This window comes from Lepisosteus oculatus, chromosome 13, assembly GCF_040954835.1.
Source record: "Lepisosteus oculatus isolate fLepOcu1 chromosome 13, fLepOcu1.hap2, whole genome shotgun sequence".
Taxonomy (NCBI): Eukaryota; Metazoa; Chordata; class Actinopteri; order Semionotiformes; family Lepisosteidae; genus Lepisosteus; species Lepisosteus oculatus.
In genome coordinates this window covers 20,823,279-20,839,596 of record NC_090708.1, presented here as the reverse complement: position 1 = coordinate 20,839,596, position 16,318 = coordinate 20,823,279, and the positions used below count along the sequence as shown (strand labels likewise).

General features: G+C 36.8%; 1 protein-coding gene across 14 annotated transcripts in view; it reads right to left on the bottom strand.

Moving 5' to 3' along the window:
* Nucleotides 1-16,318, bottom strand: part of mecom (MDS1 and EVI1 complex locus) — a 187,964-nt gene that overhangs the window by 25,279 nt on the left and 146,367 nt on the right. For 12 of the 14 annotated variants that reach the window (XM_015361735.2, XM_015361737.2, XM_069197396.1 and 9 more), the window contains exon 3: nt 6,375-6,509. In XM_015361735.2, coding sequence (XP_015217221.2) covers nt 6,375-6,509 — 135 coding nt within the window. Of the gene's footprint in view, nt 1-6,374; nt 6,510-8,421; nt 9,175-16,318 lie in introns of those variants that run through there. The other 2 variants (XM_015361744.2, XM_015361745.2) reach the window with 2 other exon arrangements.

Below are 16,318 nucleotides of genomic sequence, written 5' to 3'. Positions count from 1 at the left end.
TGTTTTGGGAATATATTAAACTCATTACATGGGTACTACACATAATATCCAGCGTGATTGTTACACAGAAACAAATGTAAACCAAAAGTGCAATGCTCATTTCATACCAGCAGATGGCTCTTAAAAACCCGGAAACTGAATTGGTTCATTTTAGTAATGGATCAGAGACTTCCATTCTCAAGGCATATGACAGAAAACCTTTAGGTTTTTCTTTCTGAGGTTTGGAAAAGAGAAATACTCTGTCCAGACCACTGACATGATGATCAGTTCTGAGGTAGTCCAGTCATTTCTGCAGTAAAGCGAGGTGCAAAGTTGGTTTGAGTGTGACACTTGACAGCCGTCAAATTCCAGGTTTCTGTCCTCATCTGGTCCCAGGGAGCTATGTCAGCTCTGGCTCCATTAGTCACTGAAGCTGACGACGTCAAGGTATGACAGCTAAGCACTGAAAGTTCTTTATGACATCCTCCCTTCTTGATAGCCTACTGAATGCAAACGATGCAGAACTAGACAATGGAGGTGTAGATTCTCAGTAAAATGAAAAGCTTACACACTTTTAATTCCTATTCAGGATATCTGTGATTCAACTGCTAGAAAGACACAACATGTGAATGTTTTTATTGTCGGTGCCATAGATCAAGTATGACTATTATAATGTATACAAGAAATAAAATGTGTAATTTCTTAATATACTAGGTGGAGAGACTGAAGATAAAACTAAGTATTCATTTACTATTTTGTCAAGCTTGTCATTTTTAACAGCCATGAAAAGATGGAACTCTCGCCAAGTGAGCACAGCATTTGTCAATAGAAGAAAATGTTACTGCCGCACATTAGGGCTAATGAGAACTAATAAAAAAATCCTCCCATACACTGTGGTTTTCAAAACTGAAAAAGCAAAATGTAGTAACATAACTACAAACAGACCCCAGAGAAAAATGAACTGCAACATCTCGGTAACATTAAGAAAAGTAGTAAAATGTGTGTAAAAGATGTTGCCTCAGCATGGAGAGATGATAGATTCATACCGTCTCACGGGGAATGTTAAACCTGGCTTCTTGGAGCTTAGAGGCTCCATATAAACCAGTCTTATAAAGTAGCGGATGTGCTTCATAGCTTTAAAACGTGCTATTTATTATGGCGTGCAGAAGCAAATTTACTTTTTAATCGAAATTTGTCTCAGTGTTACATTATCTTAAAATGCTACAAAAGGACTCGTTGCAAGCACCATAAAGAGTGAAATACTTGCCCTTCACAATTCAGGAAAAACGTCTAATAACGAAACAAGGGAACATGTGCTCCCTAGGTGCAGAAAGATGCTACTGTACCAGATATTTGATTTAGGAAAGAGGCCGTTTGCCTATTTCATTTAATCTGGCATACAAGAGCATTACATACAGTACGCAAAAGGCTCTCACAACTTGAACCTGAATGCTTTTCGAATTAGGAAGGAGAAATTTGTTGCTTGTTATGTTATGCAGTAGCTGGGAGACAGGCTTTAAGTGTAACAAAAGTGAGATTGCTAACCAGGCACTTTTATTTAACCTACAAACCTATATCAAACACTCATCCCAGTACATTTATAGATTATTATTGCAACTGAAAGCAGTATTTGTGTTTGTCAAGATAGAGAATTTAGAGGTGCTTTATAGCAATCAGCTATAAAACTATGCCCCCTCCCCTCCCTCCCTTCCCCCCATTAAGCAGCTAAAGACTATGCACTTCCATTGTGTCTCGATTTCCTTGCACCCTAGTAGCACACCAAAACTTCTCCTGCTTCGCCAAGGTCTTTCAAGGCTAATACTTCACATGGGTAGCTGGTAAGGTACTGGGGTCTTTGTATTTCCCCTGCACACAATGGAGTTCTCCAAACAATTTAAAGCACATTAGTTTTGGCACCGCTTGAAGGTTTAACTTATTAGCTTCCTTTCCAGCCGTTAGTTGACATTTGGATTGTGACATATTAGAATTCTACCGCAGCTTCTCGGAAACACAGAGGTTAAAGAGACATTCCCCTTGAAGATAGTTAAAATCAAACATTTTCAATACTTTGTCATGACATCATTTGTTCAGGAGAGAACAAAAAGCTCCGGTTATTACAGTCATGGGGATACATTTGTGCCCTATTGTTTTAAAGAAGAATGCAGGGAATTGAAATTCAACCATTTGCTGTATGAGAACCAAATATTGATTGGTTTCCTGTTAAATGTAGATATCTCATGCCATTCTTTGCACTCACATACACTTTCTCAAGTAATGCTGAGAGTTCATACAGTAAAAAAAAAGCATGAGGGGGCACATTTTTGTGTATTTCAAGAAACTCAGACCAGATCACGTCTGTTGTTTTTCTTATATTTCTTTAGTACCTAGAATATAGAGCTAAAGTCACTACAATGTTAAGGAGATGAGCTTGGCTGTGTTATGTTTTAACTAATATTTTGCAGTTCAGAAAACAGTGTTGAGAAACAGTGCCTTTTTTGTGCTCTGTGGTAATTTACTCATAACAAGACCTCTTATGAATCAATCACTTTTTTCAGACGGTGCTAGCATTAACCATAAGCCTACATTCTCTCCCTGTTATAGGATTTAGTATGTAGTTGTTTTCTATCATGTCTTAGTAACACAATAGTTTCTCGCTTAATGAAAATGCTAAATGAAAACCAAGAAAAAGTTTATGAAAAAGATATACTGACAAAAGATGGTACAAGCCTTTATTTGATGTATTTTCTTCTTTCATATAAATGCGATCATAAAAAATAGATGCCTCGTCATGGCACTCATAGTGGTAACCCACCAACTGTAAAATTAAATAAATTGCTCACAATCTGTGGTTAAGAGCCTCCTCAGTTTTTTTAGGGATATCTTGACCACTGTTGGATGAAAAGACAACTGTCTGTACTGTCTGTAATGTATAATAACAATAATGTCTAGCGTAGTACTTGGTAAGAACAGACGTGTCGAGATACATATTGTGTATTTGTTACCACACCTGTAGGACTTTGCACAGACCCTGTGGTTCACTGCCCATAAGGTCTTGAAACAATAGGTGACAAAACATGCACATTTTGATGAATCTAAAGTAGCTGATTGTTCCTGGAACATTCACAGAAGCTCTAAAGACTCTACTGATAATACCAATTTCTCCTGTAATCATTTGTTACAACTACACCTTCTCCCTGAGGGAGAAATGCTTCATTTTCCATTCTGTGATCTCCAATCATGACAAAATCATCAGGAGATCTGCCAGATTATTTCACTTCAGGGTAGCACAAGTCTTCTCATTGAAAAAAAATTACTTTCTAAAAAAGGCTATTTTATTTTGCTGAATAATTCGGGTTTTTATTAAATGTTTTCTCAATTCCACATTGACACAGCCTCCCTTTCCTAGGCACAGCTCAGTAAAGGGTCCCTACCAGAATTGCTTCCAAGGTTTGTAAATTTTGCAAAGTGGTTGTTCTTAGTTCATAGCACAGGCACTACAATCAAACACAATCTAAGCCTTTGGAAAGATGGGAAGTCACAGTTTGTGAGGTAGTTTCATGCTGCCTAAACAGATACAAAGGTGGTTTTCATTGCAGCACATCCTGTGTAAATGTCATTCTTTTTAAAAAGGGTTACTCACAAGAAATGAACAATTATCCTCCCTGTTAATTTGAGCAGGCCTCTGGCTGAAACTCTTAACATTACAAAATACCCAGCCTCACACTGGACTAAGATGTTTTCATTACATAGCCACTCTGACACTACAAAATTATCCTTGAACGTTTCAGTAAAAATTCTTATGGTATATCTTCCACAACTTGATTTTATTATGAGTGCAACTGAGTGTCTAATGCATGAAAGGAAAGAATAACAATTTCAAAAAATACAACTGGAGGACTCGCCAGTTTGTCTGTCGCTGAATTTGAACTCTGCATGTCTCACTCACGCCAGTTTCTCCTCTTCCCTTGCCACGCCGAATGGTGGCTGGCGGAAAGCAGCTCAGCCTAGACCCCTGTCCCTCAGTCCCTTTCAAAAAGGTGCGAGATCTAAACAAGCAGGCTCCTTTGTGATGAGGTCTGTATTATAATGTGCCAGCGCTGTTTCTGTATTTTAAGTCTCAATCAACTACTCCACTTCAACACAAACATCAGATAATGATCAAATACTTTCAAGTCTTATCTGGAGCATTTCACCTACAGCTGTTTAAGGACCTGATCCTTCTCCCCCCACCTCCATCCCCGCCTGCCACACACTCTACAATCTAAACATTTCTCTTTTTTTTTTTCCTTTTCCGGGCAATCAACCGCACCCCTTTCAGGTGAGGAGCCTTGTTTGTTTTAGAATTAGACAGGTGAGGTCATGGAATTAGTGGGAACACCTCAGTGACCAAGTGCCTCTCTCCATTTCCTGTACTGTACCTTGGACACTAAGCTCATCGGATGTCGAAAAGGTCCTGCTCCCACGTGGGCAGGAAATCGCCAGCGCTTAAAATGCAAAGTCACAGGACTGAAATGCCTCTGGAGTGGGTTCTCTTTAGTTTCTAAAGCTGTACACTGTTCCACAATTCCAGTCTTCTCTTCTTCCGCAATTACACCCTCCTTTGCTTAGGCAGCAAAAGGTTTCATTCATAATAACGAATAAGAACAAGACGGTTTTTCAGAAAATTAGACCCCCCCCCAGCAGTTTGTGCAAAACTGTTATTGACTGTGCATTAACTGGCTTTTCTGAGTTTCTAATTGCATTACTCCTAGACACTCACACAAACACTGATGTTAAGCAAACGTGTCAATACAGACTGAGCTTTTCAACGATCTTTTCTTTTATTCTCAGATTTTGTTTACATTCGGCATGGCAAGCAGGTACTGTATCGACTCCAACCCCTCTGCCATAAGCGAGACAGAAAGAAAAGAGTTTGTACCATAAAAAGAAAGGAGGGTTCCCTATTTCAGAGGAGTGGACAATAAAAAAATGAATCATGAGTCACGATCTGAATCATGAGTCATGAGCCAACGTGTTCAACATCAGTGTTTCACTTCATCCACCATGCTCTCTAGCTCAGATAGTAATCATCTTAAAGTTGATTTTTATGCAGTTCATTTTTACTGTTACAGTAAATGTATTGACACCTCCCAGAACCTCTGATAAATATTTGAAAGCATATCTAGTGGTGTTCATATCAACATTAATCCACAAACATGATCTTCGTGAATAAAAATATAAAGCACTTAAACTTAATAGATGTAATTGGTGGTTAAAACACGGTTTGCAAAAAGAAAGAGCACACAGAGATAAAATAACTGTGTACAGCATTTGTTAGTCTTCAAAGAATTTGACTCCATGCTAAAACAGATTTTTCCCTTAAGCCTGTAAATTCAAAAACATGAATTTACCAAAACCAATAGAATCCTATGATTATCCAATATTCAAAGTAGGGATATCTGTCAGTTTTCTCATTTTTATTTTATATGGTGCCTTTCCACGAGGAACACCACCTCAAAGTGCCTTCTGAAGGAGATGTTCCCTGACAGCAACAGGGAAATTTCTAGTTACCCCATTAAAAGCCAATATCCTCTCTGAAATGTGATGTCTTATTCAGTTACTCCCTTAAAATACATATTTCAAAAACAAGAAAACATATTAAATTGAGGCAATTTGACATACACTGTAATAATACCTAGTGCCAAGCAGCAATTTAGTTAGTTGTTTAATTTACCTGTATGTACAACAGTTCACATAAAACATACAAAGCTGAAAACTACAGTATAAGGTCCCCCTGCCCATTCTAAATTAGCAGTTCATTCCCTCATTCAATGAGTCAAAAGAGTGCATCAAATTTAAAACAATTCTAAAGGAAAAAAACTTACTATTAGAATGTATATTATGAAAAAGTCCAACTGAAAAGGCTAATCAATATATGCTTATTTATAAAACATGCAAACTGTCAAAAGTGCCCCCCTAAAAGCAAGAGCTGACTGACAGCTTTCAGTTCAACAAATACTAATTTTATTAATGTGCCTACATGATACTGCTTCGAAAAAACAATTCACTGGAGATGAAAAGAGCCCTGTCATAACCCCTCAGGTAAATCAAAATGTATAATACCAGCAAATGAACTCTGCAGTGCTGTCAAGAGGAATGTCTACCCTAGAGGCCTGGTGCAGGCCTTCATGGTACAAATGTGAAATAATTACAAAAGAAAAGCAAATATGAAAATATGCACACATTCAACACAAAAGAAAAAGAGAATGTCCATATCGACACCAACATCTGAACAATGCCTTTTAACACAACACCAAACAGGGCATAAGGGTCTACTGTATCCTGCTATCAAGCTCTTCAGGCTTCAGCGGGATCTTAAAGCTTGAAAGAACGTCGTGCAAGTGTTCAAAACATACCTGATCATTTATCTGGCATGCAACAAGATTGTGCAGATCACAGAGCTGGGCAAACTGAATGTATTTCAGCCAGCTCCCTATATCTGGCTCACTGGCATCCACGCAGAACTTCACATTGCCAAACTCATCCAGGATCTGGAACAAAAAGAAAATTACTGATTAAAATCAGCACAAGTTTCAATGCAGTAAAACCGAAAGATAAATTATATACCACCCACTAAGGTTCTGTGATACAGTGTGGTACAGTACTGTATGTCGGTGGGCTAAGACACACACAGAGACACACAGATACACACACACTGATACTGTTAGATCTACAGTTATCTTGTCTAAAAAGCATGTGACGGTCTTTCTTTTTTATAAGATTTTAAATGATTAAAAAATAACTGTATTAATGATTACTTTAATTATCATTCCTTTGACAGGGCTCATAGTCGGTGTCCTGCAAGCAGAAATCCTAAAAATGAATAACGTCTGGTAAAGTTTCTGACTAAAATAAAGTGCTCTAGTGAATAAAACGTTACACAAAAAATACCAGCATATTAATTGACAAAAACATCGTCAATTTAAAGAACTATCATTCCATTAAATGTATTTAAAATATTCATGTTCTAGCGTATAACATGCGCAATATATTTAAAACCTCGACATTTCTAATACTTGGAAAACAACACAACTTTGAAAATCGTTTCTTTCTCTCATTGCAAAAATTATTTAAAAATAGATTTAAATACTGAAAACACGTTGAACTGCATTCACATCGGTTTTATTATTACCCAGTGACCTTTCCTCCCTAAGACGTTGATAACCACAAGGCAAGGAAGACGTGAAATATGTTTTTCACAATTAGGGATTTTTACACCTCAGTGATTTCACGACAGAGCTAGCGCTTATCTTTAAAAGCACTTCAATAAAAAGTTAAAAAAATGCTTTCACTACGAATGAATATAGACGAAAAGTGCCGTATCTGTAATACTGAAGAGGTTAAAAGTCTAGTCAGTGTTTACCTAACCCTAAAGCGTTTCTATAACATGCAAATCAAGTTCTGTTCAAGGAGCGGTTTTAGGCCATTAATTCACAACAAACAACCTCCTCCAACTACTGTTTTTTAAGAGGACATAACCCAGAAGGGACAGTTACTTAATTTCTAACCGTGCAAAATATATGCCTACCAAAAACAGAAGACGCAATAGGTTGCCCTTAAAACAATTTCATTTTATTTTGGGGAATATTGAAGAGTTAGCTATTTAGCGAGAAAATTAAATTTGTAGAGTTTCCAAAAAAAAATATTTCAGACATGACTTTGATTAATGAAAAATAACTTTTTTTTAACTTTTGTACATAAAAACAACTTGGCAATGCACTGTTTTATTTCCAGAAATAGGTCCAAATACGTACATTTGTAAACCCATAAAAATATAAAACATAAATTAAGTTAAAGAATAAATGTAACAATAAAAGTACAACTAATATAAAACTTAAAAGATGATGTGAAAGAAAAACAACTCATCAGTGTAACTATTAAATTTTGCTGTTTTGTAATTTGCTTCGTTTGGACTAAAACAATTTATTTCAAAGGAAAAACAATCTGCAACATTAAAATAATATCTTAAACCCTAAAAACGCGAGCAATTTAGTTGTATAGATTGCAACTTATAAGGGTTTCCATTGCTGTAATGTTTTTAATACCAAAATTAAATACCTCCCTTGCTATAGCGTAGTGGGTTGCTCAGAAACGTTTTTATTTCAACTGTAATACAACCGTAAAGACTGAAAAAATGAAGTGGAGGATGGTCTTTGATCATAACCGATGAGAAAGACGATCGGTATTGGAACCGAATATAATTTCCAAATTCTTACTAAAAAAATCTAAAGTTGACGTTCTGGCTTTATTTAATTTAGCTTCAGCGTATTCGCATTATGTAATAAAATGTTTTTATTATTTATTATGAAATAACATAAGATGCATACTAACCTAAATGTGTGTGGTTACGCTAGATAAAAACTATACTGACAGCATCGAGCTAATAAAATAGGCATGTCTTACCTTAAGGAACGTGTCGCCCGATATAGCTCGCAAAACTCTATAGCTTAAAGAAGATAAAAAGCTCCCAAGAAAGGCTCCAAAGGGAAACGGAAAAAAAATGATCTCAGTGCATTCTCAAATGAAGGTTTTAAGAGTAAATGTTTCGGTAGGTCAGTGTCCGTGCCTGAGCGTCTTTGACTCTTGAAAACTTCCCGTTGTTAATGAAATCGTCTCAAGAACACAGCTTCGTTTCAGTTTAAACAGAAGTACAATACTTAATTTCCCCCCGGTTACCTTTCTTTCTCCTCTCACATTGTCTTTCTTTTCAAACTAGATGCCTGGAAAAGTATTAACCTCTAACCGCATTAACTTCTTCAAACTTCATCCGACAGAAGCGCAGCTCGTTCATCAGGAAAACCTCTTCAGGTGTACGGGACGAAGGAGGACTTCAGTTTCCCCCTTTTTTCCACTCTCAGGAACTTCTGATAGTGAAACGGCCAGATCGCCCACCTTTTTCCCCCCAGTCCCAACAGTGTGATCTGTGTGTCTCTATTTCACGGACTGTCTCTTTAAAGAGGATCTGCTCGCCCATCCATACAGAGAAAGGCAGTCAGGGCTATCTGCTGTCCGCGATCGGAAGTCGGACGACGCTCCCCTCAGTAAATTTTTAAAGTGACAGCAGCCTTGCTCGGATAGGAGAGGTCAGCGAAAGGTCGGGACGGGGTCCTATTGGACTGGGAACAAATGCACCAGCCCCAAAACGTTGTTTTCCTCTGATTTTGTTAAAACCATCGAATAGATGGTTAGATCATGATCATGAACACCACTTTATTTTTTTTGGGGGGGGGGGGCTGTGGGGGGAGGGTTAATGTCTCAACTCATAAAGACTCACAGAGGAAAGTGTTACAATTAACAATGGAAATGTTATGTCTTTGTCTCAGGAAGGAACTTTTCCCCCGTTAATGTTTCAGTTGCAAAATTTATTTGGACAAGGTTCTTTTTCTTTTTCCTCAAGCCCTTATACCGTTCATTTTTGGAGTTCCTACTCCTGTTTTGTAATGATTCTAATCCCCATCTTCCTTGAGGGACCTGCACATAGTACACCTGCTACACATGACAAATCACACCTGACTGCGAAGGAAACCTATACGACTTTAAACAGAATGTTCCTCAAGACTAACTCCAGACTGAAATGTAGTTTTCACCTTGACAGCTATTGTTTTAAAAATAATCAGTCTTACAGTACACGACGGCGTCCGAATTTTATGCTGCTTTTGTTTCTTCGTTATTTAACTTGATTTACACTCACGGCACGGCCACAGAATCCGCCTTATATTTAAACACCATTAATAGAGGAAAAAAAGTTTTCCAACACCAGTTCCCTGAAGACAACCCCCCCCCCAAAAAAAAAAACCTTTTGCAACAGAACGAGTAAATATGCATTTTTTTTCCAAGCAACAGGCGAATGCAAAACATTCGGAACTGAAATAAAGTGCCTTACAATAGGATCATGAATTGCTCATCTTTCTAATCGTCTAACAGAACAACAATGACAGGTTTGCTAATGCCTAGGGAATTATATATCTCCGTAAAATGTAATCTGAATTATTTTTCAGATAAATTAGAACATTTAACAGTAAATGTTCCAAAACTGCACTCTGGAAACGGTAAAACTACTACTGTGAGTTTATGTCCTAAAATTACACATACATAAAACTATCTCCGCTCTCCATGTCCAGTTTATAAAAAGAGAGAGTTCATTTCTCACACTATTTTTTTCTGTTTTTGCGGGGGTGTGGTGGGGATACGGGGAGAGGGTTTTAATGCGACAAGATGATGATTAATTTGCCTCCGTGGCCTGCTATCTGTGACATTGAACTTCTATTTCAGATAATGTCTATTGTTTTAGAAAACCGCACAGCGAATGTGGGTAGGACAGGAAAAATCATTTGTAAATAACACCAAACCTCGCCAGAGATTCTCATACACTTTGGTGCTTGTGAACCTAAAGGAGCCCCCGGTTTTCTGGGCATTGATTTCCTGCCCTTCCTAGACTTGTCCATTGTTGGAACCCTTTTTAATTTAGCCATAAATTGGGAAAGCTAGAGCTATGAGCTGTTCTATTTTCTTCCTGTCAGGATGAGGGATTTGTTTTATGATGCATTGTGTATTAAATACAAGTAATCTGGGAAAGTGATTGCTCGAGCCACGCAGGTCTGATCGAGGCTTCTGATAGGGATCGTTCCCTTAAACTAAGACCTTTGAAAAGAAGGAAACAATGGCGGACAAACAAAAGGTTTTGGTATCAGTATCAGGACCGGGGTACGTTAGGGTTACAAGTGATGCGACTGAAAACCCGATGTCAGTTTAACGCTTCTGTAATTTTTCTCTCTCGCAGTAGATGGCGTTGTGAGCTGACTAAAACTTTTAGGAGCAGAGTTCTCAAAACTAGTTCAATTTCGCATATTACCTTTTGGATATTATTAAATAAAGTAATTAAGGCTGCTGAGGTGTTTTTTAATCGTAGTTCTTTACACTTTCCAATGTTTCTGTAGGATCATGATGATGCGCATTATGCTTTTTTACACAGGCAGAATACTTAACCCTCCTCGATTCTAGTGATGTCTTACGGTCTTGGTCAGAGACCAAGAAACACAGATCCTGATAAAATGTTAAGATTGTTTCAAACGCATATTGTGGAACATAATGCGAAGTATTCTTGGGCTAGCATTCTGAAATACGTATTAATGCAATTTAACCGACATCTAAATTGGTAAAATTAATATAAATTGGGAAAATGTATGTAAGAATTGGAGAGAAAGACCAAAGTACCGTATAGACACGCGGCAAGAATACGAAGTTTGAGAAAAGAACTGAAGCTGTCAATTACACTATCAGTGTTTGCAAAGCTTTTCATAAGCAATTTTTATTTGGCGTTTCAACTACCTTCATAAAACGGCCAAGGAGGCAAAGAAGAGAAAGACAATAAAATACAACATTAAAATATTGGTAACTAACGCGTAGATCGAGCCAGTTGTCCGTGGAAACCGAACAGCATTGCAATTCTGTATATGTAAGTGAACATCTACACACCTACACATTTTTGGAAGTATTTTTCTTATAACATCAGATTAACTTTACTAAGTTAGGTGCAAGTCACCCTCCAACAGTCAGCCTTTCTCTTTTTAACTTGTTAAAAGGTGTTTAAAAATCGCCTACGCCGATCTTCTCTTTCATGTCAAAAGTTGTGGAGGACATGATTTAGTATCTACAGCATGCTTTGGAGATGATAATCACAAAATTTAGTCACACATTTCAGTCAAAACCGAAGTCTCAAATAACTAAAAAAAATCATGTATAGTACACCTTTCCGTACCATGTTCAGACGTCCTGTTTAGTACAGATAGTAACAGCAGGTTGATTTCTCAATATAACTGGATTTTTTAAACAAATGCAGCATTCATACATATTGATAAGAAAAAGTTAATGTTTCCAAATAGACCTTTATTTTTTATTTCACTATCATACAATTAAAAACAAACTTGGTGTGTTTATTTTTACAGTAAATGTCTGGTCTTTAATTTGGACATTTGTTGCCAGAAATAAAAAAAAGTTAGCTGTTTATTTGCCTGAGTATTGTACGAGTAATGTAACTCTTTCTCTGTTAGTCTGTAATGTTTATGTATTACATATATTATTGTCAAAACTGAATTCCATATTGCTGGTGCATACTAAAAAGTACCATCTGCTCAGAATTTGAAAATCTGACAGGGTTTGGTACTGTATAATTAATGTATTGGAGAGTTTATAATTCCCTATTTAGTGACTTAATTGTATTTTCAGAGAGCATTTGTCTGAAATTTGCAAAGTTTAAACTGCCAGCACAAGCTTTGTTTATTTACAGTACGTCTATATATTAGTCAATGCATTAAGGAATTAGAGCACTCCTAACTTAGATACTCCCAGCTGGGTGAAAACTGATGCCTTTTTAAGACTCCAGCTTCACAGTCGTCCCTGAAGCTGAGCACTGTACATTTTCAGAGGTTTACTAATGGAAACCCTATGTGTAAGGTGCATTCCAGCACATCCTTCAAAACATATCACAGCCAAATCCACATGAAATACTTTTAGCATCAATTGAAATAGACCTCCTACAGACCCAAATGAAAGGTTGAAATACCCTTTAACAAACACATCACCACTGCAGTGAATAAGGTACCACTGCATTTAAGTATCCTATTTACATCTAAATCCCAGTGTGTTTTAACTGGAAATACATTATTCATCACATTAAATGCTTAAATTATTAATGCTATATTTATACATTCTGTATTTACTGTTACTCTAAGCGTTAAAAGTGCTATATCATATTTTTCTTTACAGAATTCAAAAATATTTATCCAGTAATACATGCCCATGACTCAACAGCACAATTTTCTTTTGCAGAAAACGTCTCAATCATATGATACTTTTTGCTCTTTTAGACATTTATTCCAAGATTTTCATCAACATTTGTCAACAAGAGAGAAATTCCCACAGGAGAGCTAAATCTATCCTATTCCACTCTAATAATTGACACTTCCTCCAATTGTTGTTTGATTTGTAATAATGACAATTATGTTTCTCTTTTTAGTGAGAAAAAAGGTGACTGAAGTTTAACGTAAATGACTTCTATGAATCCCTTTCATTGTGGTGATTATGTCAGGCTGCTCCTTTCCAGTGTCTGTCCCCACGCTGTAGGAGACATACACACATATACTGTAAGTCAGTCAGTGTGCCTGATTCTGATACTCAATGATTGCATTCTGATTTTTCATGATTTTCACAAATGATGGAGTTAAAATGAGACTTCTGGAAAAAAATCTATAGTCAAATCTGAACAACAAAAACATCATTCCAGAAATTTCTGGCAGAGATTTTTTGTTATATACCGCTCTTGTAATTCCTTCTTGAAAGGATCACACTTCTTAAAAGGGGAGGTATGTGAAGCATTCGGAGCACCTGCATTATTACTTGTCACTGCTTACAAGCAAAAGGCAACTTGCAGCTCACACAGGACTGGCGCTGATCGCATCTGAGACAGCCGGGATGCCCTGGAGGTTTTAGAAGGAGTGCAGGGTAAGAGCATGTGAAGTCAAATTGCAGGGGTACACGTAACCCCCATTTCCAAAATCTCTAACTTAGGGGGAGCTTTCTGTTGGCCAATTACCATTAAAAGAGAGGGGAGGAAATGAAAGGGGAAAAATGTAAATAAAAAATTTCCTTGGTCTGGAAACAGGCCCAAGTTAAAGCGTGTTAATCTCCACCTCAGTAATTTGGTTCTCCAGCAGAAGACAGAAGCCCCGCTGCTGTGCCCTGCACTTCATAAATCACATCTTTATGTGGACAAGGTCAGGGCAACTAACAGCTCAGACATGGGCCTTTCCAGTGGTTCTGCGCACTAAGGCATGTTTATTCTCCCGCACAGATCTCTGAGGAGTAGTCCAGCACACTTCTAATTACTTTTGATTATTTTCATTTGCTCGGGTCAGCCAGGCATTCCGGGAGAGGGCTGATTTCCTACAAATTCTGTTGCCTTTGAGGAGAGGCCCTGTATGTTTTCAGAATTAGCACCCTATTATTTTATCTCCTGCTCTGTCTTGCTCTTTTTTTCCCCCCTTGACAGACCTTATATGGCCACGAAAGGCTCTTGTAACACACTCAGGTTTTACGTCGCCTTCATTGAAAAGTTAAAACAATGAGAACTGTGGACTTCTCTTTGAAACGAAGGCTGTTTAGTTGCTAAAATTTCATTTAGTAAGGTGAATTAAATTCACATTCATGTTATGTCAGCAGAATGTAAGAAAAATGGGGGGTAATTAAACAAGTCGTTATGCTAGAATTTTGCTCAAAAAAATAACATCTGTTAAGAATCCATGTTCTTTCAATTTTTTAAGTTGAAGTAATATGGTGTCAGCATCTACTTTCATTACATGTCTTAAGAATTTGAGCTGAATGTGGATTTATAGTACAAGTGACTAGGAAAGGGCTGTAATCATCACAAATACTTCCTCTGAACAGTTTTTGTACGCTCGGTGCAGTGTATGCAGGCCACAGGGTGCGATAAAGTGTGCTGCAAAGTCAAAGGTAAAGTTTTTAAAACATAAATTTCGTGGGGGCAACTGTATGCACACTGAAACCCAAAGAGCGTGCAGGAAAGTTAAACAACCCCTCCAGAATAAAATTATTTAGTAATTATCCCATGTTTTTCACTGCTTCTGAGAGAACAAATTGCTTCTTGAATGGCTTTAGATATCATCTTTAAAAGAGCTTTTATGTATAAAAAGATGGAATACAGCAAATTTGAGATCTAAGGGCCCAGTGTTACACATTCATTTTATTTATTGAGCTGTCTGCTTTACGTTTGAAGAGAGGTATACTTGATACAGCAATGCCAAGCATTTTATATACCATATTAAATCGGAAGCATAATATTTAATGTGCAGGAGATATCTAACACAACTATTTTCTTTGTTAGGCCCTCCTCCCTGACCTCAAGGCCCCTCTTTTAAAATCAGTAGAAATCGCAAAGCTGCCGATAGTGTTACCACTTCTTCTAAAGAAAACACATTTGAAGAAGCCATGTGGCTCTGGTAAAGTGTACTGTCTTTGTGCTCACTCATGGCCCAAACTCACTGTCTGTTCTTAAACTGGGAGAAGTGTTTGTTGTACCAAAAGAACTTTAAAACTATAATTCATCTTTCACAAGTTTGGCAACCATTCTTAAATCAGAAAACATGCTGTACAGCAAAAACAGAATGCTGTCAGTGTCATATGCATTAATCCATACAATTGTTCTTTCGCCACAGACAGAAATAATGTATATTTTAAAAAGGCAATGCAAATGCTGGCATATTTGAAGAAATAACTGTTGTGATTCACAAATGCGCAAAAAAAATAGCTTCACACGACATTAAAATAATTGTTTTTCATTCGGTGGTGGAATATAGACTCGCTGTCATTATTAATGAGATCAAAGGTCATTTCTGATTTAAAAGTGAAATCACATATTAGATCAACAGCCCTGTTCACCCAAGACCAGAATTACAGAAGTCTTTTATTTTGAAATACTATGGAGAAAGTGTAAAGTGTTTAGACTTCTTGGTTGTTACAGAATTTGGTTTCTTTAAGCCAATGATTTATTTGTTAAAGTAAATATATACCCTAATAAATTCAGATTATTTGTATGGACAATGAATCCATCTTAAAACCCAGATCCAAGTTTTGTGAGAGTATATAACATATCCAAGAAAAACAAAATCAGACTTTACTTGCATTTCTTTAAATATTTTAATACAGTATTTGGTTGTGCTTTCCTACATCTAGTACAGTATGTGTGGCCCTTTTTAAAATTTCAATTTCAAATTCACTCCTGACTTATTGTTCTGATATGTAAATATTTATATGAATGAGAAAAGACCAATAAAATATTTGTTTTTAATAAAAGTATGACACCCTCTTTATACACTTTATTAAGGAGAATAACTTCCTAGCAATGGTGTGAGAAACATCCACTTTGAACATAACAGAGATTTAAAAAATGGGTGAATTCCTGTCCTCCAAAAAAGGAGAGCATGTTCAGTTATTGGATTGATCAAATTTCACTTTTGAAATAAGAAGAAAAATAAAAACATGACTAAAATAGTCTTCACCTTACCAACAATGCAAACCAGAAGTGAAAATGAAACCATGACAACAACAAAAAAATGAAATAATGAAAGAAATGTACCTAAATTAAGACACATGTTAAAGATAAACACTTGTATTTGCAGGCTGTTGAGGTGCTTAGCTTTTGTATTAAAAAAAAGACATTTCCTTTATACAAAACAGCAGGAAGGAAAAAAAGCCAGCGAGAGAGTCACTGTTATACCGTATGTAC